Source organism: Thunnus albacares, chromosome 3 (genome assembly GCF_914725855.1).
Source record: "Thunnus albacares chromosome 3, fThuAlb1.1, whole genome shotgun sequence".
Taxonomy (NCBI): Eukaryota; Metazoa; Chordata; class Actinopteri; order Scombriformes; family Scombridae; genus Thunnus; species Thunnus albacares.
Genome location: NC_058108.1, coordinates 34,260,973 through 34,288,337, shown reverse-complemented (window position 1 = coordinate 34,288,337; position 27,365 = coordinate 34,260,973). Strand labels below are relative to the sequence as shown.

Below are 27,365 nucleotides of genomic sequence, written 5' to 3'. Positions count from 1 at the left end.
TGCAACTCAGTCACTTAACCTTACAAGACCTATACCCTTGCAAAATCATAAGATTAATAACAATCATAATTCTAATTGACCCCTCTTGTATGGCCAACAAGGAGGACTATTTCCCTATTATTATACCTACTCTGATATGAGTTATGTTTCTGGGCGAATAATTTCATATTGGAGTTGTGCACTATAATAACTCATAATTCCCCCCAAAAATCATAAAGCTATTTGAGTGCACAAATTCCTACAAATCACTTACATCATTCATGGTCAATATGAACAGGATGAATAGTTTACAGCAAGAAAAACATGTTTCAATGTTCATAGACTTGAAAAATTGTGAACACATTCTTCAATATCAAACTTATGAAATACAAAGTTTAGATTAAATTTAAACTGGACTACAGTACATGTACATGGTACTTTCATATTAGCACAATCTGAAATGACCATTCAGAGTACTAATACACTCAAGTACATTTTACTTAAACTTTGCTTTTACTCAACTGAAAGTACTTTTGCACTGTGCTACTGTCACTTTTACTTTTGTAAAGGATCTGAGGGTTTTTTCCTCCACTGCAAATCATATGTACTCATTAAAACAGAAAAAGAGCAGGAAGAGACAACAAAGCAACTGTGCATCAGGTACCCTTTTTCCCCAACAGGAACATATTTATTGAAAATTATTTCAAATGATAAAAACATGGTTGATTAACATGAAATGACCACAGGGTTTTTGCTCTGAGAGTGGACAAGGTGAGCATACATCCAGGACAGGAAGTGCAGTTACATTTGTTGTTGTTTTTCTTGTGTTTTTGCCCTCTTCCACCTCCCAGACCCACCTTCACTACTTTCCTGCCAATTTTTACAAACAGGATCCCCAAAAGTGTTGGCTCGTTGGCAAAATGTCACATCCATCCATCCAGCTCTTTCACCCTTATGGCCAAACATCCAGAGAAGTGCTACAGAGAGTCCGCTCTATCAGACCAAAGCTCACCGACTGGAACATTGTTATAACTCTTAATCATTTCTCTTTCCTATATTACAAGCTTTTTACAACATAAAAATAGATCAATAACTATGATTACCATATTCCTTAATGTAAATATACAATATTTATTGCATTTTCAAATAGACCTGTTTCTTATTTACTTAGTTGTCATCATCTTCCCCCCTATAAAACAAACAAAATAATAAAATCACTGGTACCGCTGAGAGTGACAACAGATTTGTGTAAGGCAAGGACCAGCAGGAGGCGCTGCATCACTGAGAACGGAGAATCTAACCTCAGCAAACTTTTCTTTTTGTTCATTTTCCTGCATTGCATCTTTACTTTGAATATGATGTAATTAGTGTTTTTAAAGTCAAGCTAAATGGTTCATAATAACAAAAAGTGAAGTAAAGAACCTCCATCTGCTAAAAAAAAAAGAAAAACACAGTTCTCTGGCACTTAAGTGTTCCTTTTTTTGTTGTTTTTTTGGTTAGCTGCTACCAACTACAATCTGTACAAACTGCTCCTTGCATAGCAATTAAACAGCAACATATCATCTTTCTCTGGCCGTACAGTCATTCTATAAAAAGGGCCACCAGCAGCAAAAGTAAAATTATGGATTCAGAACAGAGCTGAGCTTTTTAGACCAACTTCCCTGGAAGAGGAATTCTGCAAAAAGTGACAAATGATCCCTTATAAACTCCTCCAAAGCTCTGCACTGCAAACCTGAAGCTAAATCATCTAAACTTGGTCCAGTAAACAAATAATAATCATTTAGTGTTGGCCTGTGCTGTGGCCCACACAGGAACCACAGTGTGTTTGGAGAAAGATGCTGGCTATGTGAACTACAGTTCATCAGACACATCAGGGACAAGTTATGGATGAATCCTCTTGGTGTTTTTTTAAAGTTTTGTGTTACATTAACATGAATATACTCCTGATCCCAGGCTCGTTTCTTTTCATAAGTGCATAAGTGAGCGTCATGCACAGTGTCTCGGTTGAGCAGTGAAGCTGCCGTGCAACATCGCCTGAAGATGGAAATATAAACACCCCCAAATAAAGGAAAGTAGGGAGAAAAACGCAGGAAATAGTCCCCTCTCCAAATGTAAAAATAAACAACCAGGCGAGGCTTCTGTCATAACTTGGCAAGCTTTCCAGTAATGCATTTGTCCATGAATAAAGAGAGAATTTCAAAATGTCAGTTATATATAGAACATCTATGAAAACTATCCTCACTCTGTGCAGTTCATTCGACTCCACCCGCTTTTGGCACACTGAGACAGAGAGCTGGATTCAAACGCACCCTCACCTGGCACTGCAGGAATGGCTATTTAAGAAAAAACCCCAAAATATAACCATTTATAAGCCCCACGTTCATGACATTATCATCGGTGTGGGAAGACTTTGAGTAGAATTCATCTGCTGAAAACTCAAACACAACTTCAAAGACAGTTTCCGTTTGTAGAGTTGAATTCTTGGCCCACAAATTAACGCTGACAATCCCCCCAAAAAATAAAAAAAGATGTTATTCAGCAAATCACCATTATTATCATAATTATGCATTAAAAAAGATGGAATGCACAGATTTGGAAGTTTCCAGAGTTTGGTCCTGATATGTAGTGTTGAACAGAAGCCCCTGCGTACAGTCAACAGAGGAGGAGTCGTGGTCACAGTCAGAAAGGTCGAGTCTGTTTCTCGAGTGGTTTTGTTCTCTCGTGCAAAGACAGAAGGTGACCGCCGAATAGTGTCAAACCTGCGTGGTGTAGTGTTTACGTTGCATTCCCCACTGTGCTTCCAGCTGGTGGTTTAGTGTTAGTGTGTGTGTTGTTGTTGTTGTTGTTGTTGTGTGTTTGTGAGTCGAGTGCTCCCTCCTGACCGTCCATCAAGTCGGCTGACTGAGAGTTCAAGTCCTGAGCTGAGGTCCGTTCACCTCATCACCGGCGGTGCTGGAGGAGCTACTCTCATCATGGCTGAGGGCAGAAGGAGAGACAAAGGTTACTACAGGTTAGTTGTCCCACTTAAACAAACACACACACACACACACGTAGAAATGATTAACTCAGCAAAACACGCCATAAATTCCACACTGCTGCTGTGACATGAAGACAGATGAAAAGCTGGAAATGAGTAACAACTACACAGATAATCTCACAGCACTGTGAAAATCTTGTGTTAGTAAGTTGTGAAATATCCACATAAACCATTAAGCCACCGCTGCACAGGAACACAAGTCAAGTCACAGCTACACCACATCTGTCAAGTTAAACTTGTGGCTGCAACTAATTTTTTATTTTATTTTTTTTATTTTGATTATTTTCATTATCGATTAATCTGGCAATTATTTTCTCAATTAATCGACTAGTTGTTTGGTCTATACAACATCAGAAAACAGTGAAAAATATCCATAATATCCTAATGCACAAGCTAGCATAATTAAATGTCTTGTTTTGTCTGATTAACAGACTCATAAATATTCAATTTACTGTCACTATCATGCAAATTTAAGAACCTGAAACCATTAAATATTTGACATTTTTGCTTAAAAAATGACTTATTGATTGTCAAAATTGTAATCATTTTTTGTTGATCGAATGATTGTTGCATCTCTAAATGAAACAACACACACACAAGCACAGATTCATCATGAAAAGTGAGTCACAGCAGCAGAGCAACTCATTTCTACCACAACAAAACAGAGTCTGATACTTTGGGACTGTGAGATAATTTATCTTCTTCTCTTCTTGTTCTTTCTTTGCTGTTATACTTCAGTACTGTACTTGTATCACGTCACGTTTTTTTTCCCCCTCACAAGTCAAAGAAACCCAACTTGTCTGACAACAACGGAGTTTAAATAAAACAAGCGCAGCCGTACCCTTGTTGTTTTTGCTGGGGTAGACCTTGCTAAAATGCCTGTACTCCTCAGGAGGTGGAAGGTCTTCAATGGGGTGGAAGTTGAACTTGGATTCAAAATCATCTGAGGGAAGAAAAAGTAAAACACAGAAAGAAAAAAATATTATTCAGTTTTCTAAAGTGAGTAAATATATATATATAAAAAAGTTACCAGTTTATACATTTGCATCTGCTTTATGAAGCTTATGATGTTCAGGTGTTGCTGGAGAGGAGTTGGTGTTCATTTTTAATTCTGTATTAATGATTGTAGAGTGCATTAAATACGTTTTCTAATATTTTATCCACCTGATGTCTGTTAATGACAAAATATAAAAATTTAGTAGCAGTATAGCATAATTGTTGTTTTTATTGTTTTAATATTTAATATAATTATTAAAACTGTCATTAAATATTCACACTGAAACAACATACTCCTACTCAAAATTAATCTCAAAACAATTAACTACAGAAACAGCAATTTGTTTTTTTTGTTTTTGAAAGATTTTAAATTGACCATTCATGCATTTTATTGTTTTTGTGTTACCCTGCAGTTGCTAACTATGATGACATGGCATATTTTTCATTGTGTTGTGTCTATAGTCCAGTTCATTGGATTTCAAATGACACGTGACTGTGAGGTTAAAGTGCTGACTTTCAGCTTTAATTTGAATGCTGCTGTTGTTTTATGTGACTCTGTGTAATCTACCCTAAGCTGCCATTTTGTCCAGAGATAATGTGTCTCAAGAGACTTTCTGGTTAAATTAATACATAAATTTGAAGGTATTTACAATAGATCATCAGTATAGGAACTGTAGCCCTTTTATACAATCACTCAATCCTAGAAGATCAAAAGTAATTTGACAGTTCAACATACATAAATTGAGTCTTCATATTAAACATTTGGTGTCAAATTTTTTGCAGTTGTCAGGCGTCATGCAAGAACCAAACCGATTTGTTCCTAAGAGGCACATAGAAGTAATTTAAGAATTTGTGGCATTTATTAAATTTCTTGCACTTAGAAAACGTACGAATGAAATTTGCATGCTCGGACCTGTTGTACAGTAAGTCGTAAACAGATTTCTTTACAAGGAGAGAAACACTTGTTTGACTCAGAATCATTAAGTCTTTATCTGAATGAATTTGGAGTTTAAATATTAAATCAAAATCAACTAAAATTAAAGCTGCAAGCAGCGTTGAACGGGCCCTCGCGCCTCTGTGCACATCAGGCCACAGCGCAATTGAAGGGCTTCTGTCACGTGCATGTAGATATCTTCAGACCCGGGCTGTTTTCAGACAGTGCAAGAAGGAGATAAACATCACTTCCTTTGTCCACTATTTTGCCTGCTGCTGGGGCTGCTTTGCTGAAATTTCGTAGGGGGTGCTATTCAGCCAGTTTGCATCACTGATGGAATATTGTCATGTGAATGTGTTCAGGCCTGGAGAAGTTTGGTGCAGACTGGAGCATTTACAATAAAGTTACAGCAACTTCTTCTGTCATGGAGAAACATCAAATCTCAACAGTGTGAGAATTTTCTGAAGGGTGAGACATGTCTGTCTTGCTCACACCTGTGTCATCAAAATTATGCAAGTTTTGGGCCCATTTACTTGAATTTCAATTAGTAAATTGAAAACTCTTGATGAGTTTGTGTGTAAAACAAATTCATTTCCAAATTTTCATCAAGTCTATTTTTAGAAAAGTAAAGACTTTTGACCCACATGACCTGGTCAAAGTTTGATTGAAATGTGTAGTGTCAGTGAATGGAGAGTGTGAGCAAACCGCTAGGTGCTTGGGCCCTAATAAAAGAAAAACTGCAGTACAGAGCTACAAATTTTAGTTTTGATGGTATTTTTCTACAGCACTTTATCACTAAACTGTCACCCTCACTCCATTTTTTCCCTTCCCCTCATAGGTCATCCCCACTACTGAATTATACATATAAGACCTATAATTATTGTAAAATGAATGATAATAACACCAAACTTCATACAAAGTTTGTATATAATGTACTGTATGTATATAGGCCTTTCTGCTGTATCCTACACAAATGAGCTGCATTCAACCCCCACGCCAGTGGTGGCTGGTGACTCAAAAAATTGGGGAGGACAGGAGGAAAACCAACATGGAATCTTACAACAAACTGCATCAAACTATATCATTGTCCCCCACCTGATGAAATCGGAGGGGTGGGGGGCAATTTTATATGCCAATAAAACAATTTGCTCTTAAAAACAAAAACCCCTGAGTGGTGTAAAGATTGCTTCTTTAAAGACATTTAGCATGTGCATATTGTTTCTAAACAAAGAAGAGCTCATTTTAGCCATGGAGTGGTTCAGATGTGTGATTTTACCAACAAAGTGAAATTCAATTTGATAGTATTGTTCTATTGTGACAACAGATTTATGTTCTTATCAAAAACAGACAAGATATCACATGATTTACACGTGTTTCCTATGTATTTTCTTAGTATACAGAAATATATAAAGTATCACAAAGCTTATAATGTGATACAGGAACAGATCAGTGCTGAATACCAGAAAGACTAAACACTAAAAACATTCACGGATCTAAAAGTGTAGGTTCACATCAGAAAGTATTAATGCATGTATCAAATACATGACTTACACACTACAAAGCTGACATGTTAACACTAGGGGTGCAACGGATCACAAAACTCACGGTTCACATCGTATCACCGATTTGAGTCACGGAACGGATCATTTTTAGGATCAGCAAAAAAAAGGGGGGAGACAATTAAAACTTTGTTTCCATTTATTCTGTAACACACTTACAACAAGAAACGGCAATGAACTTTTGCCCATGGTCTTAAATAAAAGCATTCAAGACAAACAACATTTAAGATGTCCTATGTTTAAATAAAATAAAATATATGAAATATTCAATGCTCAATTATTGCAATATGAGGCATGATACCTTCCTCTTTTAAACACGGTAGTGAATGAAACAACCTCTGTCCACATCATCAAAACTTGACGATGACTTGGAAACATGAACATACGTCTTGTTCTGCAGCTTGTTGAACGAGCCAACAAACAAACATTCACCACTAACGTCAGTTAGCAGCTAGATGCTAATTAGCTGCTCAGCTGCAGCACATCAAACAGCGTGTAAACATAACCACAGATGTCACTTCGGACCCGTTAGATGCTGGTTTGATCGTTACCCTTCAAAATCCCTGTTAGCGACACGCTGTCTGCCCATGACTTGTATTTACAGCAGTTTGTTTACTTTGTCTTAAATGAGACATTAAATTTTGTAATTAATCCACAGTTCATATGCCTGCCGAACCATGGGGGGCGATCCGTACAGATCACGGATCAACTACAATCAGTTACTCCACTAGTTAACACTTGTTATTCTAGTTACTTTAAGCTTATTACTCAATATACGGCTCAGCTTAGAAACGAACTAAGAAACTGTCAGAAGCAAGCAGCCAGACCTCCTGCACACTAATCATACAACATCAACAGGTGACTGAACAACCACTCAATTAAAAACTGGATCAATTCCACATGAAAGAGTGAGTCCAGACAGCTCACTGTAACTTCAACAAGCAAACTACACACAACACATATGTATATATATATATGTATATAAATAATCTGCTGCATTCTTGTTAAGGAGGTAAATTCACACAACAGCCGCACAGAGACATTTAACCATTAGAGATTAAATAAGCGACCAAAGAGACAGAGAGAGAGAAGCTGTATCTGACTCATGTTATCTGATGTCTTCTTCTTTCTATCATGGAGATGAAGTATTCATGTCATAACATATATTTGTGGCTGTTGGTCATCTTGTTTGTTAGTTACCAGAACTTAATGGCTGCTGCTTAACCAGTCTGATATCATTAGCAACAATGACAAACAAGCTAACTCTCCTGGTTGTTTCTCCAGTGTTTTTCTCTCAAGCCTCCCCGGCAGTGTCCTGCTGCTGCTGCGCTGCACAGTCCAGATCATTTCTCCCATTAGCTTAACAACAGTCCTTAACAGTCCTTCCATGGATGTATAAAGAGTCTTTCAGGCTGCTACAACAAGCCAGCTGTTGCATTGGCTAATGCAAGGAGCTATCTACTGCTGCTACTCTGCCTTACAGTGGAGAGAATTGAAGATGGATTCTGGAAACTATCATTGGACCAACTCGATGTCAACATTGCATTCTGGTTGTTGATTGGTTATGGAGGCCATCCACCCTTGGAGTGTCATTTTACGTTAGGGTTAGGGTTTTCAATTCCATTGATACAGGTTTGAAAGTGGTCAGACTTATAATTTAGACGTCAGAGGCCTCTGTCTGACACAAAGTTCATGCCTTCCCATTGCTTTACATTGTAAGGGTGATGTGGCACTGCAACTTTCAGGGCTTATAAAATCCAAAACGTTCGAGTTATTACAAAGTTTTTAACAACTTTTTTTCAGCACAGTGTCATAAGTCATGTATCAAAGTTTGAAATCGTTACCATTAACGCCCTCGGAGGAGATAGCGTTTGTTTGGGGGCCAAAATTGAGGCAAAGTCTTATATTGACAGGCTAATTGCGGACTTCCTGTTGTATTTAGGTCAGAGGTGTCAATGTATGATTTGTAGGTCTTGATGAGATGAATAATTGAGTTTTGGTTCAATCTCTCTACGACATTCCTACGGACCGTGGCGGGCATTTTAGTTACATGGGTGGTGCTAGAGAGCACATTTTGGCACTTTGGGGGTTAATTTTTACATGTTATCAAATTTTTCACCAGACCTGATGTGCGTGCCAAATTTGGTGAGTTTTTTGAGCATGTTTAGGGGGTCAAATTTAGGTCTGATGTCCCGTAATAATAAAGAAACAAACACACGAAATACAACAGGGCCCTTTGGGCTCAGGCCCTAATAAAACATATAACAGAGACAAACTTAATGCAAAACTAATGATCCATTCAGCATATCATTATCCTCATGGCTTACTGCTTACAAGCATAACTGATGTGCTGATTTATGTCAGTAATAGTTGTAAACAGCTGGCTCAGGGTGTTTCTGCAGCTCGATGTCCAGTATCATGTTGTGTTGCAGCTGACAGTGTAACATCACCTACTGTAGGCTGCAATATTCTCTCCTCTAATATCTCCGTGACTGTCACATGACCTGTCTCGTATTAGTCGTCGAGTGCTTTGCTTTAGAAAGATGTTTTTCAGCATTTAAGTTCATGTCAAAGCTACAAGAGAGTTTGTCGAATCCGACTTGAAACAGTTGAATGAACAAAGCTCACAGAAGAAAGTCAGAGAGTTTCAGGAGAAGAATACAGAAATGTTTTTATATGGCTTCACTTCTTGCTTGTTCAGTTTGATCTTATTTACTTATTACACTTGTAAACACCTTTAAAGCCAAAGTGAAAAATCAACTTCAAATTTCATGTGCTGGAGAAGAAATTAACAGCATGTCACTGTCTTAATACTTTGAGTCTGTATGTAGACATGTAGGTGGTCATCTTCCTTGACATGAGTGACATGAATCAGTGATCTAGGAACTATCCCTGCCCTCCTGATTTGTTCCAGTACAACAGGAAACAAAACGGCTTGTTTGCATGGCTGCAGTGGGATATTTGACTATCGACAGTCAATCATCACTGCTGCCTGAATCATAAACAAAACTGTGTTAACGACTCTTGTGGAGGAGTATTAGAAACACAGCTGAGGGGATGAAAAAAAAAAATCAACAAGGATGCAAAAATAAGAGAATAAACAGCAGAATAAGTGGTAGCTTTTAAAACTGAGAACTGAGGTTTGTGAGGCAGGATAACTGTCAAGAGTCAGAGCATCTCATTTCATGCAGAAAACAGCAGGCAGCCCTAACTATTAATTTAGCAACGACTCTGGCTGTTTTATTTTCCCTACTTCTCTTCACATTTGAATGCGGGTTCAGCCAGATTTTGGTCTTGGCGTGTGTGCAGCGCTCAAGAGTGGAAAGAAGTCTGGCTGCATGAAAATACATCAGTAACAGGTCAGGGTGAGATATTTTGGGATATCTAGGAGGAGGAGGACAGAATATTGTGGTAAGAGAAATGTGATATGAGCACAGGCACGAGAGTGAGATGAGAACATCAATATTCATCTCATATCTGTGCATTTAAGAATAAAGCTGGTGATTTTTATATATTTTTCTTATTGGCGACATATCTCATGTTTGGAGCTAAACCAACTATAAACTGATCTACCTACAAGTATTGTGTGTGTGTGTGTGTGTGTGTGTGTGTGTATCCAAAGCGATATATCTTATTTCTCTGTGCTGTAGACCTCCGTTGTTGTCCAAAAACTATTAAAAACATGTCAATGAGTAACACTGCTGCACTGTGTGACATGTTCCTTCATTATGAAGAGTTTTCTCCAGGAGTTTGTTTACAACCGGCTCCAAACAATAAAAACATCAATAAGATAGTAACCTGCCACTGCTCATGCACAAGTGCGGTTTTGTTTACAGCTTTGTTAGCTTGTTGTGCTACATATCACAACCTCTTGACTTTGTCCTACATTATAAATTTCTCAAAGAACTTCAGCACAAAGTCAAGGGATTGTTTTATGTTGCACAACAAGCTAGCAAAGCTCTGTAAAGAAAACTACGTTTGTGCATATTTTTACTCTTTGGAGCCGTTTCTAAACAAACTAATGTGACTTAACTCTTCATGATGAAGGAACATGTCACGCAGTGCAGCAGTGTGACTCACTGACGTGCATTAACTGATATTTTGGCCACTTAGGAGCAGAGGAAACAAGTTGATACCATGAATTTGTCAGCTAACAGTTGCTTCTTTCCACATCCAGTAGTTACAGAACAACATTATCATTCATTTAGAGTCGTGTTTCTGTCCAACTGGTGAATGTAAGTCCAATATTCACTCTCTTTTAGTTCCGTTTTTGCTCTCTACCAACTCCTGAGGGAAATATCTGGCTCTTAAGCTGCTAAATGCTCCACTATGTTCACCAGCTAGTCTACAGCTAACTGTATCTGTTTGTTGTTTGGTGCTGAGCAGGTAGTAAAGCCGAGGGGAGCTGCAGAGTTGCTGATAATTCTCTGTAGGTTCATTACTACGAGCCACGACCAACACATTACGCACTGACAGCTCAGACAGTGGCGTTATAAAAAAAACAATTACAACTATAAAAAAAAAACGAGGTTAATCAGTCCGTGTTGGTAGGAAGGCTAGCTGTTTTCCCCCAGCTTTATGTGTCTGAAAAAGATTTTTTTATGCCGTACCTTAAGCATGGATGTAGGTGTTTTCTTGCAAATATTTTTTTAGTTGACTACTACTAATTGTAATTTATTTATGTATTTAAAAATATATATAATAAATCAGTGAAAGTGTCCAGTAAATATTCATATCTTTTAGCAGCTGTGGATGGTAAAAGCACAGATGAGGAAGAGGAATACAATGATGGCGAAGCGGTCCGTCCCGACTCACCTATGATGGACTTGGAGGAGGAGATGGAGGAGTGACCGTTCCGGATGGGCGGGGGCGGTGGAGGGGGTCCAGCCGGGGTGCGGGAGGAGGAGGATGATAAGGAGGAGGAAGAGGAGGGAGGCGGTTTGCCCACTCGGCTGTGGGACTCTGAGGTCGAGACAGAGCTGTGGACGCGGTACGGGGGCGGGGGAGGAGGGGCGTCCCGACCGCCGTTACGAGACCCGGGAGGGGGCACCTGGGGAGCTGTGTGGATAACACAAACACAAACAAACAAATGATCAGGATGATGTCACTCTCGACCATAGCCACACCAATCAGAGTGAAGGTTAGAGGCAGGATGTCTGAGGCCTCACGATTTTCATGGATGTTAGGTTTCTGATGCAAATTGACTTTATTAATAATAAATAGATAATAATCTAATTATAGTATCCTTAATACACCTATAAAACTGATTTCTGATCTTATTTTGTTAAAGTGTATTTTCCTTTATTCCCACAAATAACTGTCCCCGAATTAGGAATGTGATCTGATAGCAGGTGGCATTTTGGATCCAGTTCCTGGTCAGCAAGATACCCGAATCTGTTGAGCTCCAGCACTAACAAATCTCTTATCAAACCTTTTATCTGTCGTTGCTCCTTTTTTTTTTTTAATAAGCAAAGAGCAACGTCAAACTTATAGGTAGCAGCTTGTCATTTTTTAGCAGAAATGAAAATTAGCAGCAGATCAGAGCAGCTGCAGGAAAGTTAAATTTAAGACTTTTAAAGACGTTTTTAATACCACAGAGAATATAATTTATTACTTGTTTCACAGTCAGAGTATGAAAGATTAGATAAAATCCGTTGGGAATGATAAAGGGTAGAATTATTTACCAATGTGAAATAAATGTCAGTTTATTATTAAATTTATTTCATGTTGGTCATTACTTCCTGACAGTATATAACAATCATTCCCAATAACATAACTAATTACTTATTAATCATTAACCTGGATGTGGATGAGCAACAGCAGAGAAAGAAAGGATGAATAGATGGATGGATTCATTACAAAGAGAACTAACTGATTTAAGGTCAGAGGTCTGGATTAACAGAATTGGGGGATTTTCCAACCAGGTTTTGCTAAAATTACATTAAAAAACATTTTATAACTGACATCGCTGCTTACGACGGGCTAGAAAAAATATTAAGAACCTTGTGAATGAAATTTAAGACTTATAAATACCTTCTAAGGCCTTTTTTGAGGAGGAATGTATATCAATACTTTTTAGGACTTCTCAAGATGTGCAGATACCCTGTGAGCTGTAGTTAATCAACATTCATTGTGTAAAAGCCAAAAATGAAACGTGAATGTGTCTCTGCTGTTAACTGAACGTGTCAGATACATTTTTAATATATCATATATTATGATAATCACCGAGGCGCCAGGTGATCTTTGAGTTGTAGTTATTTTAGCCTTTAATTCAGTTTACTTTAATGACCACAGAGAAGCTGGTGGGATTGTTGAAAGATTAACAAAATTCGGTTCAATAAGGGATTTGAAAGGATTCGTATTTGATGAGTGGATTTGAATTCAATAGAAATGCTATTGAATCCCATCTCTACATCAGCTACTGCAAGATTATTTGATATCATATCATGTTCAGATGATTTCAGCAGCTTTAGTGGAGTTTGACAGCAAGAGGAGTTTCACTGTTGATGCATTCAAGGAAGCTCTGATATCTGAGATTTGAGAATCTCTTCTGACAGAAACATTTTTTTTCATTTTAGCAACAAAAAATCACATTATTATTCTCAGAACATCAGATTTTGGCTCATTATTTTTATCATCTGTGTTTAATTCTCCATCACGTTATTGCTTATTATCGTAATTCTGTGACTCTTATTACCCAAATGTTGGAGTTTTCTTGAATGCACCACAAACGTTTTGGAAATGGTAACTGCTTACAACTGCGATACAAACAATAAATATACAGTTTCCTTCTAAATATTCACTATGATTGATTAAATATCTACAGCAGGTTTCAAGACACTTCCAGTTCATTTTCATGTCGTACTGAACTTAACGTTGTGCTGCCTGGAAAGAAGGAAATCAGTCTTGAAATTGATGGTATGTTTTGAAAATTGATCAGTGATTATGTCAAAGTGTACACGATCAGCAGTTCATGGGGTAACACACGCTGCAACAGCTTTAACTTTTAATTATATTATCTGTTAATCTGTAGATTATTTTTCAATTAATCTTTTAGGCTAAAAAATGTAAGAAAATAGTAAAAAATGTTGCAATTTCTTAGAGCCCAAGATGATCAAACAGTTCATCAAAAAGTCAGAAAACCAAATATATTTCATTTAAAATGATATAAAACAGAGAAAAGCTGCAATTCCTGTTTGATAAATGACTTAATGATTAATCAAAATTCTGTTGATTGACTAATTGATTGATCAACTAATCATTTCAGCACTAAACACATGCAAAACCACACGTATGGTTCTGTAAATGCTGCAAAAATACTGATATCTGACAATGTAAAAATGTCAAACTGTGTTTTGTGGCTTTATGTCATCACACATCAAATCTCATATGCCAAACGCCACATTTTAGCCTCTCAGACAGCAGTGACACACATCACCACCAGTTCAACACCAGCTCGTCTTTGCTTATAGTTAGTTTTCTGATGTCACTAACAGTCCTACTCCACCAGTAACACATTTATTCTCTCTCTTATAGTCACTTCTAAATATATATACAAAAAAAAAAGAATGAGCAGAAAAAAAAGAACAATGAAAGAAACATCCTGAGAGTTAATGCATAAAGTTAGGGGGGGGGGGGGGGGGGGAAAGCAGAGAGAGAGAGTGAAAGTGAGGAGGAATGCTGGAATATTCCACAGGGCTTCAGGAATGCAGAGAAACCAGGAGGCCTCGTGGCGAAGCGCCGCAGCGTCCAATCACAACACAGAGCTCCGGCTAACAAGTGCCTTCCTGTTTTGTATGTTCGCTCTGAATTCTAATTATGAATGTTTCCAGTGAAATGTAAATCCAGGAGGAAACAAAATCAGGAAGTTTATCGAATCGATTTTTAAAACTAAGGCGTATGTCTGAAATCCTCCAGTATTTCCTTGTCTGTCAACACACACACACACACACACCCTCTCTGGGTTTACACACTTGAAAGATACGGAGGCATCTAATATGTGCCGTCATCTACATAGCATCTACCCGACCAAGCCTTAACATGCCTGCCAACATACAACATGTCTGCTCCACATGCTGCCATACTGTAATTTCCTCGACTTGTAAATCCAATAACATACAAAGTAATAACACAAACGCAGATGCAGTTATCACACAGTAGGACGTATGAAACTATATCCTGTTAAGTGTGCAGAAACTTGGCCGGCGGAGGTGAAACGAATCACGCCGCTGTGCTCTGCTCTACTTTCAGAGTCGAACTACAGTCATGTGGAGGAATACTTTTAACACAGAACGCTGCTTTAAAAAAAAGGTTCAGAGATAACCAGTCAAAACTTGCTTTGGCCTCCGTATGAACATTCCTCCTCCTGAGAACGGACATGTTTGTTGTCTTCATCGCTGAGACTGATCAAACGCTGAATCGGACTGAATATTTGACATCCTTAAAGGACGGGTTCACAATTTTCCAAGTCTGTCTTAAAACAAGAGTCAGATTAAAGCGAGGAAAACCTCTTTCACTGTTCATTTGGGCACCAAGCCGAGGAAAAATGTAAAACAGTTTGGATAAAACAGTTAATTGAAATATGTGGCCTTGGGCTCTGATAAATTGTGAGGAGCGTTCTTTACTATTTTCTCACATGGATAGATTAATTGATAACAAAATAATTGTTGGTTGCAGCCTCAGATAAGGTCAAGGGAAAAAAAAAGAAATGTATGTATTTTCTATTACAGGTGTGATCAGCCGCCTTACAGTTTCACTTCCTGTCACACTGTGTGAGGTGTGTCCAATAAAATCTATGTCACAACCTTTGTTGTTGGTGATTGATATCAACTTTGAGGAATGTCAAGATTGTGCAATGATCGCCTGGTGAATCATATCACTATAATGAAAACGGATACAAGCAAATCATCAACTTGCGTCAACCGTCTGCGATGCTTTAATGTTTTAAAAATGAAAAAAAAAATGTTTTTTTTTTCAAAATAAAAATGGTGCTTTCTAAGATATATACAGTACATGCTAATGTGGTATCAATGTGTAAATGTCTACGGGCGCTTAATATGTCTGTCAGCCAATAAACTCAGTAATTTTCAATGTTGATTATTATCTCTATTAATCTTTTAGTTGTTTGATTTTGAGAATGGCAGAATATTGTGAAAAAATGTTGTTTTTTGTCCCGCAGTTTACTGTGATAGAGGACTAAAGAAACCAGAAAATATTCACATTTAAGAAGCTGAAACCAGAAAATTTTAGCATTGTTTCTTGCAATCTAACTTTATTAAACTGTAGCTGCTGGAAATATCTTAGTGTAACATGACATGTGACATGACATCTCACAAGTGTTGTCGGGTGAATATTTGACATCTGTGACTTTTAAAACACATATAAAATGTAACTGACTGCTGAAATAGAAAAATAATGAATCTCTTACTGGTTTGAATGGTTTTTTTTTTATCTTATTGGTGTTTACTGATCTAATACAGAATCAAAGTTGTGGTCTTGAAGTTTTTAAAGGTGTGTGTGTGTTTGCAGGGTTGATGGTTTTACCTGCTCTGCGACCAGGCGGCTCTCTGGCGGGGGGCGGTGGTCTGTTGACCTGCTGCGAGGATGGAGACGGTGATGGAGGAGGGGGTGGAGCGTGGCTGCGTCCTTGGCTGCTGCCTCCAGATGACGTGTGTTTTTTGTGCAGCGAGTTGTGCCTCTGGGGCAGCTCCGGAGCCCCGCCCCCGTCGACGTGGGACGGCCCGTTGGAGATGCTGCCCGAGTGCGGTCTGTACGGCGGGGGAGGAGGTGGAGCCGCGGAGCCACCGGTGGGGGGTCTGCTGGAAGACGGAGGTGGCTTAACGGAGCTGTGAGCGGCGGGGCCTCTGTTGGGCGTCGGAGGGAGGGGCTTCTCTCTGCTGTGAGAGGAGGATGTGGAAGGTGCTTTCAGGTTGGGGGTGGGTGGGGCGTTGCCGCGGCCACCCCTGTTGAAGGGCGGAGGAGGAGGCGGAGCGGAGGTGCTGTGCTTCATCCCGCTGCCTGTGGAGGAGCTGCTGCTGCTGCTGGCGGGCCGGGAGATGTCAGGCAGCGAGGGCCGGTGGGAGCGCTGGTGCTCCGGCGGGGAGGGCTTGTTGCCTGGGGAGGGCGAGGGGGAGCGGCCTGTGGGTGGACGAGGGGCTGCGGGCCGGGACCCCGGGGGCCTCAGGGCAGATCTGCCCACTGAACCGCCTGTTGAACCATCTGGGTGGAGGACAGAGAGTTTATACGTCACTCAAACACACATGAACTCAGTGTGTGAATATAGTTGAAGGGTCCAGTACAAGTCAAAAATACATCATGGCAAAAAGAACACACATTAAATACATATAAAAAAATAATAAATAATCAATAAATACCCCCAATACATAATCTTGTAAAAACGGTAAATGTATTTTTTTCAAAATTGCGATATAGATATTGCAATATTGTAATTTTACTTTAAAATTAATTGAGAAACTTAACAGATAAAATACTCAAGACAGACACACATTGATGCAAAAATCATACAAAAACTGTATATCATCATTAACCACCACTAATCGATAAATCAATTAATCATTGCAGCTCTAATATTTACACATATAATAAGAACTCTGGGATGATGCAGCTTTTACAGAAAACATGTTAATTCATCAAACACGTAGCCAAAATATTTAGAAATAATCACATCAGAAATAAGGAGCAGTAGGTGTGTAACGGTCCACAAAATTCACGGTTCGGTATGTACCTCAGTTTCAGGGTCATGGTTCAGTAGAGCAGAAAAAAAAAAGGTAGAAAATAAAATTATGGTCTTTTATTTTGAAAAATGTAAACATCCATTATGGCTCATTGGCCAAAACTGTTACTGAAACAGTTCAGTTGTGAGTTCAGCTACAACAGTAACATGCTGCTCTAACACTGATGCTCCAGTGTTAATAATCTAATGATGTCATAAATAATAATATATCAGTCAGAGGGACCAAACCACTACTTTTACTTCTACATTTTTCTCTCTTAGAACTGTTTTTTTATGACGTGCTGTCTGACCACGTCAAATGTTTTTGTAGTTGTTCTGAACAGCTTCAATCAAAGGCGGAGTGAAAAGCCGACCGTCACAGAGAGGAGGCGGGGCACGGGGAGACGCGCTATCGTCTCATTATGGAGATAACAGAGTGTATTTTATAACAGCGGTTGCACTCTGGTCAGTGTTATGGGTTTCTGACGGCAGCGACACTACAGAGTAACCAGGGTACGTTGGCTAAGCCGGCTAGCATACATCCATGAACATGCTGCAGATAAGTGGTGCCAAAAATTATTATTGTTCCGCATGTCATAATAAGCGGATTATTAAACTATTTTGACAGTAACTGTTTGCGTCACAGAGCCTATTCTTCCTACGACTACATGCACCAAACCGTACCATGACAGTTCTTGATGAATATACGTACCGTTACACCTCTAATTAACAGTTTACACTAAAAAGTTTTTTTCTTACCTCCAACTGGGCGTAATTTGGGCACCCCTCCTTGGAAAAGGCCTCCCATTCCCATTGGACCTCCACCTCCAAAACCTCCTCCACCACCGCCTCCTCCTCCTCCTCCTCCGCCGCCACCTCCTCCTCCTGCTTCTGGTGAAAAGATGAGGTCAACATTAATATAGGCCAACATGAAAGTGGAAATGGAGATACATTTTGATTTATGAAGGTTTTCAACAGTGTGGATGATAAATAAGTGTGCTCAGGAATGAGAACAATGTGTCTCCATTTAAACACTTTTAACTGGCAACGCTTCAATATGAGTTAAACCTTTATCAGGTCAGACTCATGTCAGAATATTACTGAATATGTGGTTTGTCAAATTAGTTCCTCCTTTCTATGCAAATATTCCTCTTTATTACCAAAAATATCATCCAGGCACACAGAGAGTGTTTTAAGACTTAATACAACACAGTCTGTGTGGTGGTAGGGTTCTGCAATTTGGCTAAACAATATTATATCTTTGTATTTTACAGCCTTTAGGGGATATACAATATTAATGCATTCTTTCTGAAATGTCTCAACTAAACAATTTAACACATTGAAATGTACAAAACAATTTTATAATCAGTCCCTCCAGGATTTTTTGTGATTGTTGTGATCAAAAATGTTTGACTTTGAAGTTTTATGTGATTTTTTTTGCAGGAATTGGCAAATTTTTTTGATTTTTTTTTTTTTAAACTACTACCTAATAAAGAAAGAGTCATATGTAATCACTTCCTTTCATTGGCAAATGAGAGGGATTCACTTTCTTTCATTCTCATCACAAGGTATGGACATTAAATTTATGATGATATATTGATGTTAAAATCTTCCTAGTAGCACCTTTAATGCAGGCAAATCTTGGGAATTTTGCAGGGAACTGTGCTGTTGTTTTGGTCCGAGTACGACTGCCCAAACAAATCACACCGAGGAGGAAAACCAACCAGAGACTGATTCAACCAGATTAAACTATACAAGTTTGAAAACACTCTAAATGGATATATATATAGAGAGAGAGAGAGAGAGAGAGAGAGAGTTGCACCGTTACAAATCACAAATTAATCAAATTGAAGTTGTCAAGTATAAACATAGAGCACATGAATTAAAAAGACTCTCCCACTCTTTTGTGGAACGAGGGACTTATACCTCTATTATCTTGCTTCATAAAAGCTCAAAACCTTTGTAGATTTTTTGACAAAATAATCTTGAAGGATACATTCACAGTTTTTCCAAGTCTGTCTTAAAACGGTGCCTGAATGAACATCGAAACATGTTTTTCTTGCTGTAATCATTCCTCCTGTTCATACTGTGATGGGGAAAACATCTACAAGCCTCCTTATGTGCAAAAAGTCTTTAAAATGTCCAAACAAGGCAAATCAAGTAGATATCTTTCAACGTTTCAGTATTTTTAGTGCCAAAGTTCCTCTTTTTGTTACTATACTTCCACCGCAGCTCAACAACACAGTCCGAGGAAACAAGTTGTTTTAAGATACACTTGAAAAATTGTGAACCCATCCTTTAACCAACTCTTTATTCTCGACTTTTAACTCCATCTCACTGAGTTTGCTCAGTTGTCAGGGGTTTTTTTTCTGTGTTTTTGAAGATGGTGAAATTTGGTTGAAATCTTAAAAAAAAAAAAATAGCTAGTTAAGATTATTTCAATAATGAACTTTCATGCTCAAATTGTAGAAATCTTCTTTGCAGGTTCCTTGTTTCCACAAACACAACACACTAACTAACTACAGTGACTGACATGTCTGTGCATATGTTTCTCTGTTTGTATGAACAAGCTCACATGCTGCACATCAGTTCAGGTTTGTGTGTTTCTGTAGATAAAGTGAACTTACTCTCTAGAACGGGTGCACTACGGTCATTGACCACGCCGACCTTCTTCAGCCTCGTGCCTTTGCAGATGTCTGACAGCAGCGCTCCTCGGCCTTTAGTCTCAGACGAGCTCAGCTTGGGAGGAGTTGTGTTTGCCTGTGGGAGAAATCAACGAGTATGTGATCACACCTACGGTTCCTCTGGTCTGAACCATAGTGGAAAGTTTGTGGACTTTGATTGTTTGGGTTCACACGGCACACTTAAAAAGACAACGTCAGCTCGAAAACAAACGTCACATGACTCAGTAGTTTTTTGGTAATGTCACCTTGTCCAGTTTGGGATTTCGACAGATTTTGACTCCAGTCCCTGAAACTGCATATTTTTTCTATAAATAACCTTGTCTGATGTTCGTGCCAGGAAAGAACACAATCATGGGAACGAGATCATCAGCTCAGACTTCAGGTTCCTTTTTCCAAGAATAAGTAACTGTACTCCAGAGCTCTTCAAGGAAGTATTTGACTTGTTGTTTTCCGCTGGCAGAGCTGATCAAACATGGCTGTGAATGATTGTGCACTGCTGTCACATTGTAGTCTAATTCCTGTTGTGCTTATACAGCATGTTAATACTCAGTGTTTCCTTATCTACACAAACCAAATTGCTTTAAAGCGGACGTATTCTGCACATTTCCAGGTCTATACTTATATATTGGGGCTCTACTGGAATATCTTTGCATGATTTACAGGAAAAACCTCCTTATCTATCTTATACTGGTCCTTTATGCAGCCCCTCGGTTCAGCCTCTGTCTCAAACAGGCAGTTTTAGCTCCTGTCTCTTTAAGGCCCGCCTCACAATGAGCCCACTCTGTTCTGATTGGTCGGCTTCAGGAAGCTTCCTCCGACTCTGGAGGCTACGTATACAAACTATAGTAGCAGGATTTCACTTCTTTTTCTCGTTATTTACTTGAAACGAACAATAAACAAAGACTAGAGAAAGGACGGTCATTTGTGGGCATGTGCAAACAGTATGATGTCATTATGAGCAGGAAGTGGAGGTATCTTTACAAACTAAGTGTTCAGAGCAGGTTGAAGCTCTGGCTCAGAGGGAACATTTTTACTAACGTTCATGTTTTGGAACCAAGGACCACAATAGAAACAAGTTTTGGACTTAATAATTTTATAGATATGTGAGACCTGAGCTCCTCCCTCTTATCAAATAAACTAAACTAAAAAAATACAGCCAGACTGATTAACACATTTCTGAGACCGATGCTGATAGTTTAGAGTTAAAAATAAAAATCACATAATAATATACAATATCAGTTAATATTAACTTTACACAACACATAACATAAATACATTTTTGTTAAGTATCCCTTTTTAGCCGGACTGCAACAGCAGGGCCAGCCTGTGAGTGAGTGAGTGAGTGATGAAGTTACACCACTGGTCGGCCAGTGGATTGTTGGCGTTTCCTCATTGGCTGTTGCGCTTTCAAAATTAATCGACGCAAACAGTTTTCTATTAGGTCATCAGGGGGCATTCACAGCACCTCCACTCATCGTACAGGAGACGCGCTCCGCAGTGCGTTTGGATTTTATAACCGAACTAAAAACCAGGGCGCAAACTTTTTATTTCTTTTGACGTTTTCACATCACAAACGGTGAACAACAGCATTAAAATACGAGTCTTGCAGGTAAAACATGAGACTCATGTAGGTTATATCAGTTTAGTGTAGGTGTGTTTGCTGTAACTGCAGTAACTGGACGGAGATGAGCGTCAAGAATTTGCACCCAAAACTTTTATAATTTCCACTGCAACCACCAGATGAACATTTAATATCCAGGAATTCACATTATAGACATTTACACACTAACACTGACTATCCCTGTGACAAACTGGCCACAATTTTGCACATTGTCCAAACACTGTCCAGCCATATACTTGGTTTTTTTACTCTGTCTTACCTCACTTGTAAGTCATTTTGGATAAAAGCGTCGGCCAAATGAAAAAAAAAAAAAAGAAAAGGAAATTATGATATTGATATATCTGCACTGAGCTGATATCTGGCAGATTTATCAGTTGGGCTCTACTAAAAAGCAGCTTGTGTGTCATTCTGTACAGGTGGCGATTAATAAATTGATGAAGTATGACGGGGAAAAAGGAAATAAAGCTCCATGAATATAGTCTGATACAACAATGCCAAAAACTACAACCTCAACAGTTACAATAGCAGGTGCCCTGATGGCGGGTTAAGATTGGGTTCAGGCGCCGACCTTGAACCAAAACATCACCGGTTAAGAGTTTAGTTGGAGACGTTTGCTGCTTATAATTCCTCGTCTCTTTACCGTCTGCTGTCTAATAAAAAAGGCATACAACAAACTCTGCTACACTGAACTTTATTCTCTCTCCCTCGCTGTGGCTAATCTGTGCAGGTGTGCTCACGACGGTCACTGACCTCATTGAAGGTGGGGGGAGGCGGGGGTCCCGGGGGAGGAGGGGGAGGGGGAGGAATAGGCATCCTGTCCCTCTGTTGGCACCTTTCTGTGTGGGGTGAAGGACCGGGGACTTCAGCGTCTCAGCTGGGACGACACACTCTGACTCCTGAGAAAAAACAAAAAAAACAAAAACACATGAGAACATATTTCAGTTCAAGTGAAGCAGAGAGAATGAGAACTGAATCGTCTTCAACTGCAGCTGCTTTCTTGACTCAGCCTCATTCGTAGCCCAGCATGACGTCCTCAAATGTCTTGTTATGTCCCGACCAACAGCCCACAACCCTAATGTGTTCATTTTACTGTCATAGAGGAATAAAAAACCACCATTTGAGAAGCTGGAATCAGAATTTGGAAATTTCCTCTTTTAAAAAAATGACTCAAAACAATTCATTGATCATCAAAACATTTTCAGCACCGGTAGCTCCATAAGAAGGTAAGAAATAAACCTTTTCCACAGGATGTGTTGTTGCTTCTTAGATCAAAATTTGAAGGCCATTTTTGTCCTTTTTTGGGGGGAATATCTGCACTGCACAGCAAAAAAACACCCAATCCCTACTACCAAGATCTGTCATACTATCTTAAGAAATCTATATTTATATGTAGGGCTGTTCAGTATTTAACCGAATGTCTTCTTCCTTTCTTGAAGGACCACCAAAACTCTTCATAGGACTTGTAAGATTTGTCATATTCATTAAATCTTAAGCAGTAGCCAACATGAAGAGTTGTGCTTGGAAAAAAAAACAAAGTGCAAAATGTTTTTTTCTGAATTGGACAATCTTCGGTTTTGAGAAAACACTTCTTTGCACACACGCAGTCATTTGAGTTGGTTCTCCACTGCTGTAGCTTAGTAATATTGGTGTGAAATGCGGAGCTGCAACGATCAGTAAATCAAGCCGTAGTGTAGCTGTATGACACCATACGGGAATATATAAGACTATACTGAACAGTAAGACAGACCGCTGATCATATACGCTTATGACAGTTACAGTAAATTGTATCTCCAACACATTATGATATACTGAAAAAGCGACAGCCCTCCTCAGTCGTGTCCGCCTTACAAGAAATGCTCTTTGAGAGAGATGAAAACTTGATTGCTGACTGTTCATAGTCTTTGGAGCCGTTTCTAAACAAACTACCATAATCATGCTCTTTTGGGGTGAAGGAACATGTCATCTCGTGCAGCAGTGTGGCTCACTGACGTGTTTTTAATAGTTTTTGGACAACAGCGGAGGCCTACAGCACAGAGGAATAAGATATAATAGTAGATCAGTTTATTGTTGGTTTGGCTCTGCACATGAGATTTGTTAGCAATAAGAAAAACACAAAAAAATTGCCAGATTTACTCCTTACACTTTTGCCAATGCGTGTAAAACATCGCCCGTGATATCTCCATACCTGAAACTGCTTTAAGTGTGTCAGCTCTGCACACAATGACTGACTGAGGTCACTGGATCTCCCCAAACCAGTTAGCTGTCTGGGCCCATTGTTGCCTCATGCAGGCGGCGTTAGCTTCTCACCCCACCCTCACCCTCGCCCTCGCCCTCTCCGCAGCTCCAATCCTCAGGCTTGCCTGCTGCAGTGTCGGGGCAGGTTTTCACCGAGGGAAACCAAAGGAATCTCACCGAGCGAGCTCGCCAGTCAGCCAGTGACGTGGTTTTAAACGGAAAAGCACAGCAGCAGTAGAGGGAGAAACTGAGAGTGGGGGGTTATCTCTCCACTGGAGTCCCAAAAAAATGTTTCATGATCTGCTGAGTGCACAAGAAATGAAGCTGGTTCACTGACTGAATTAATTATTAATCCACTAATAATCTGAGTAATTATCCAATCACCATTAACATATCTCATACAACCACAAGACAGTTCAGGATAAACGCTCCCATTCCAAAATAAATAATTTGGCAGATCGAGACTTGTCATGTAAATGTTTTAGATTAGATTTACTGGTAAAACAACCAAAAAAAAAAACCAATCAACTGTTGGCTTTTCCAGTGTTAATCACTCTTCATGCTTCTTCATTAATACTGCAATGATTTACTGATTAATCCATCAGCAGCAAATTAACTGGAGACAATTTTATTTAAACAAAATAATCATGCAAAGTCATTTATCAACTAAAAATAGCAACACTTGCTGTTTCAGACGCTGCGGTATGAAGGTTTTCTCTGTTTCATATTAATGTAAATGAAATACAGTTTTAACAGCTCCCAGTATATTTGGACTGGTAGCATTTAAAATGACATTTAGACGAATAGATAGAATAATTGATGATGTGTTCCAGCTGACATTACTTTCTACTTTTGGGATATCGACTCTCTTCTATTCTGAATTACAGCTGATGCCAAACAAAAACTGGACTCTTGCTGACACAAGTATTTTTGTAAAAACATTAACAGATGTAAGAATTATTGAGCCTCTTGAGGGATAACAACAAAAAAAAAAATAAAAAATGTCTCTTGACACAGAACACAAGTATTTTCTGATAATATAAAACACAGCCGAGAGCCAAAGACGTGTGTGGAGAGGAGTTTGATACAAGTCTGTCCTTTCAAAAGTTTACATGTGATGGAGAGTTGGGTTCAGCGGAGAGGGGAGGACGTCGTAAAGAGGCTTGTTAGCTTATCCGGGGCTGCTACTAACAATTATTTCCTCAATTAATCGACTGTTTGTTCTGTAAAATGACAGAAAATGGTGAAAAATGGCGATCACTGTTTCCCAAAACGCGAGATGTAACCTCAAATGTCTAGTTTTGTCCTGACCAACAGTCCACAAACCAAAGATAATCACTTTACTGTCACAGAGGACTAAAAAAAAACAGAAAATATTCACATGTGAGAAGCTGGAACCAGAGTTTTACTATTATTTCTTTTTAAAAAATGTCTGAAAGTGATTATTTGATATCATAACAGTGGAATTAATCGATTTATCAACTAATTATTGCAGCTCTAATTCTATCCATCCTATTTATATGACTAGGATAGACTTAACATTAGAGCTGCGGCAATTAATCGATAAGTTGCCCGCTGTGGAATTGATTAACAACTATTTTGATGATCAGTAAACTGAGTCATTGTTCATCTGGTTAGCTTCTCACGTGAATATTTTTTCAGTCCTCTATGATACAGACATATAGACATTTTATAGACCAAGCAACTAAATCGATTAAACCTGGAACAAAATCAACAGATTAACTGATTGAAGCCCTTCTAAATATTAGAAACACCTCTCAGTAGTGTTCAACAGCACCGTCAACATTATAACCCTCATGAGGGCAGGATTTATTGCAGGTCTGTATTACATTGCAACAGTTGAACCTGGGTGTACCTACTAAACTGAGAAGCGAATATAAACACACACACAACTGGCAGCTATACACCGATAAAACCAACAGGTCCTGACCTTTGACCCCCCCCTGTAATCTCACTAATCCTTTCCATTCAAGATCAAAGCGAGGTCTTAAAGTAGGTCATGATCGCTGAGGTTTGGTCTCCTTTAAGCTGTTCACCACAACAGTTGATAAACAGCCATTTAAATGGAGAAAAAAAAAAAAGGTTTCCCCACATCAACAGTGTGACGCTGTAAGAGAGAAAGAGAGAAAGAGAGAGAGAGAGAGAGAGAGAGAGAGAGAGAGAGAGAGAGCACAGAAATACAGCCAGGGAGGGAGGGAGGAGGGCTGTATGAGGAAGTTGGATGCTTTTGTGGTCAAGGAAATACACTGAGCTAAAGGCCTGTGGCTCTGTGTGAGTGTTTCTAGGCTTTTTGGGACACTGACAGCCAAAGTTTAGCAGAACAGGGCCCCAGTTTGTGCTCAGACACAGATTTTTCTCATAAAAACATCCTCCTTTGTCAGCTTGTTTAACTGTGTGACAAGCAGGCATTTATATGTTTGCTTTAGAGCTGCAACTGATTAGTTGTCAGCTGTTAACTTAAATGCCAACTATTTTCATAATCGATTAATCATTCTGAGTCATTTTTAAGAGGACAAACGTCCATATTTGTGGTTCAAGCTTCTGAGATGTGAATATTTTCTGGTTTCTTTAATTTTCTATGACAGTAAACTGAATATCTTTGAGTAATGGACTGTTAGTCGGACAAAACAAGACATTTGAGGTTGGAGGAAACAGTAATCGACATTTTTCACCTTTTACTGTCACCTTATGGACCCAAAAGCTAATAGATTAATAGCAGATTGATATATAATACAAATAATCGTTAGTTACAGCCCTAGCTCACTTATCAAACCACAAACATGCATGTTATCGGATGAACTCAGAAGGAAAAAAACATGCAAACTAAGTGGCATATAGCTCAATAAAACTGGATTTATCAGGCCTACACAGGTTGTGCAGCCGCTCCCAGGTAAACATCCACTGCCTGAAATTAATAAAACCGACTAATACTAGCTGGCTTTAAGTTAGGTGGAGTAAAGTTAGCTTCAGTTTACTTACCCTAACTCGAAGAACAGGAGCTTTGATAATAGTCTCGCCCTCCAAAACAACATGAATGGAAAGTGCCGTTGTGGCAAATCCTTCGCCGCAGCAGTTTGACAAAAATTGTGATGGGAGGGAGCTGGCAAGTCCTGGTGATGTAACTGAACGCCACCAAAAAACACTCAGGTTAGCCGGCTAGCTGTTAGCTTCCTCTCGACGGTTTAGCAGCTCAGCTAGTGGCGGTTAGCAGTTAGCTGTTAGCACCGAGCTGTTTACTTCCAGCTGTCAGTGGCAGCGCGGTCCGGCCGGCAGGTAAATCTGCAAACAACAGCTCTTTAATACGCTACAGAACACAAGACAAACTGCCCAATGCGTCCAAGAGACACTTTTCTACAGTTTCGGGCAGCTACGGAAAACTTTGGCCGCACTCTGGAGCTGCAGGCAGAGCCATACTCCCCGCTGACACCGTTTATCGGTCCCTTCCTGCTCGGAAACCCGGAAACGGGCCGACCGACACAAAATGGAGGGAGGCAGCTCAGCGGTGCGTTCATGTGCTGCAGTAAATTATAACTTTCCCACATCCAAGGTCGTAATGTAATGTTTTGT

General features: G+C 39.2%; 1 protein-coding gene across 1 annotated transcript; it reads right to left on the bottom strand.

Annotated features, from left to right (window-relative positions):
* Positions 1-635: 635 nt before the first annotated feature.
* On the bottom strand, positions 636-27,343 carry wipf2a (WAS/WASL interacting protein family, member 2a). Its single transcript, XM_044340488.1, has 8 exons — positions 26,778-27,343; positions 22,293-22,438; positions 19,865-19,997; positions 17,997-18,128; positions 16,049-16,723; positions 11,321-11,563; positions 3,858-3,959; positions 636-2,955 (listed from the first exon to the last, which is right to left on the bottom strand). Exons 2-8 carry the CDS (start codon positions 22,353-22,355, stop codon positions 2,912-2,914), a joined length of 1,392 nt encoding a protein of 463 aa, XP_044196423.1. The 5' UTR covers positions 22,356-22,438; positions 26,778-27,343; the 3' UTR covers positions 636-2,911.
* Positions 27,344-27,365: the final 22 nt, after the last annotated feature.

What these genes read in the sequence shown, in the direction of transcription:
- wipf2a (XM_044340488.1), bottom strand. Translation starts at nt 22,355, where the DNA reads ATGCCTATTCCTCCCCCTCCCCCTCCTCCCCCGGGACCCCCGCCTCCC. An exon ending in CTCCCCCCACCTTCAATGAG is followed by an intron (nt 19,998 to 22,292) that starts GTCAGTGACCGT and finishes TTTCTCCCACAG; the next exon opens with GCAAACACAACTCCTCCCAA. An exon ending in GCCGCCTGGTCGCAGAGCAG is followed by an intron (nt 11,564 to 16,048) that starts GTAAAACCATCA and finishes TTATCCACACAG; the next exon opens with CTCCCCAGGTGCCCCCTCCC.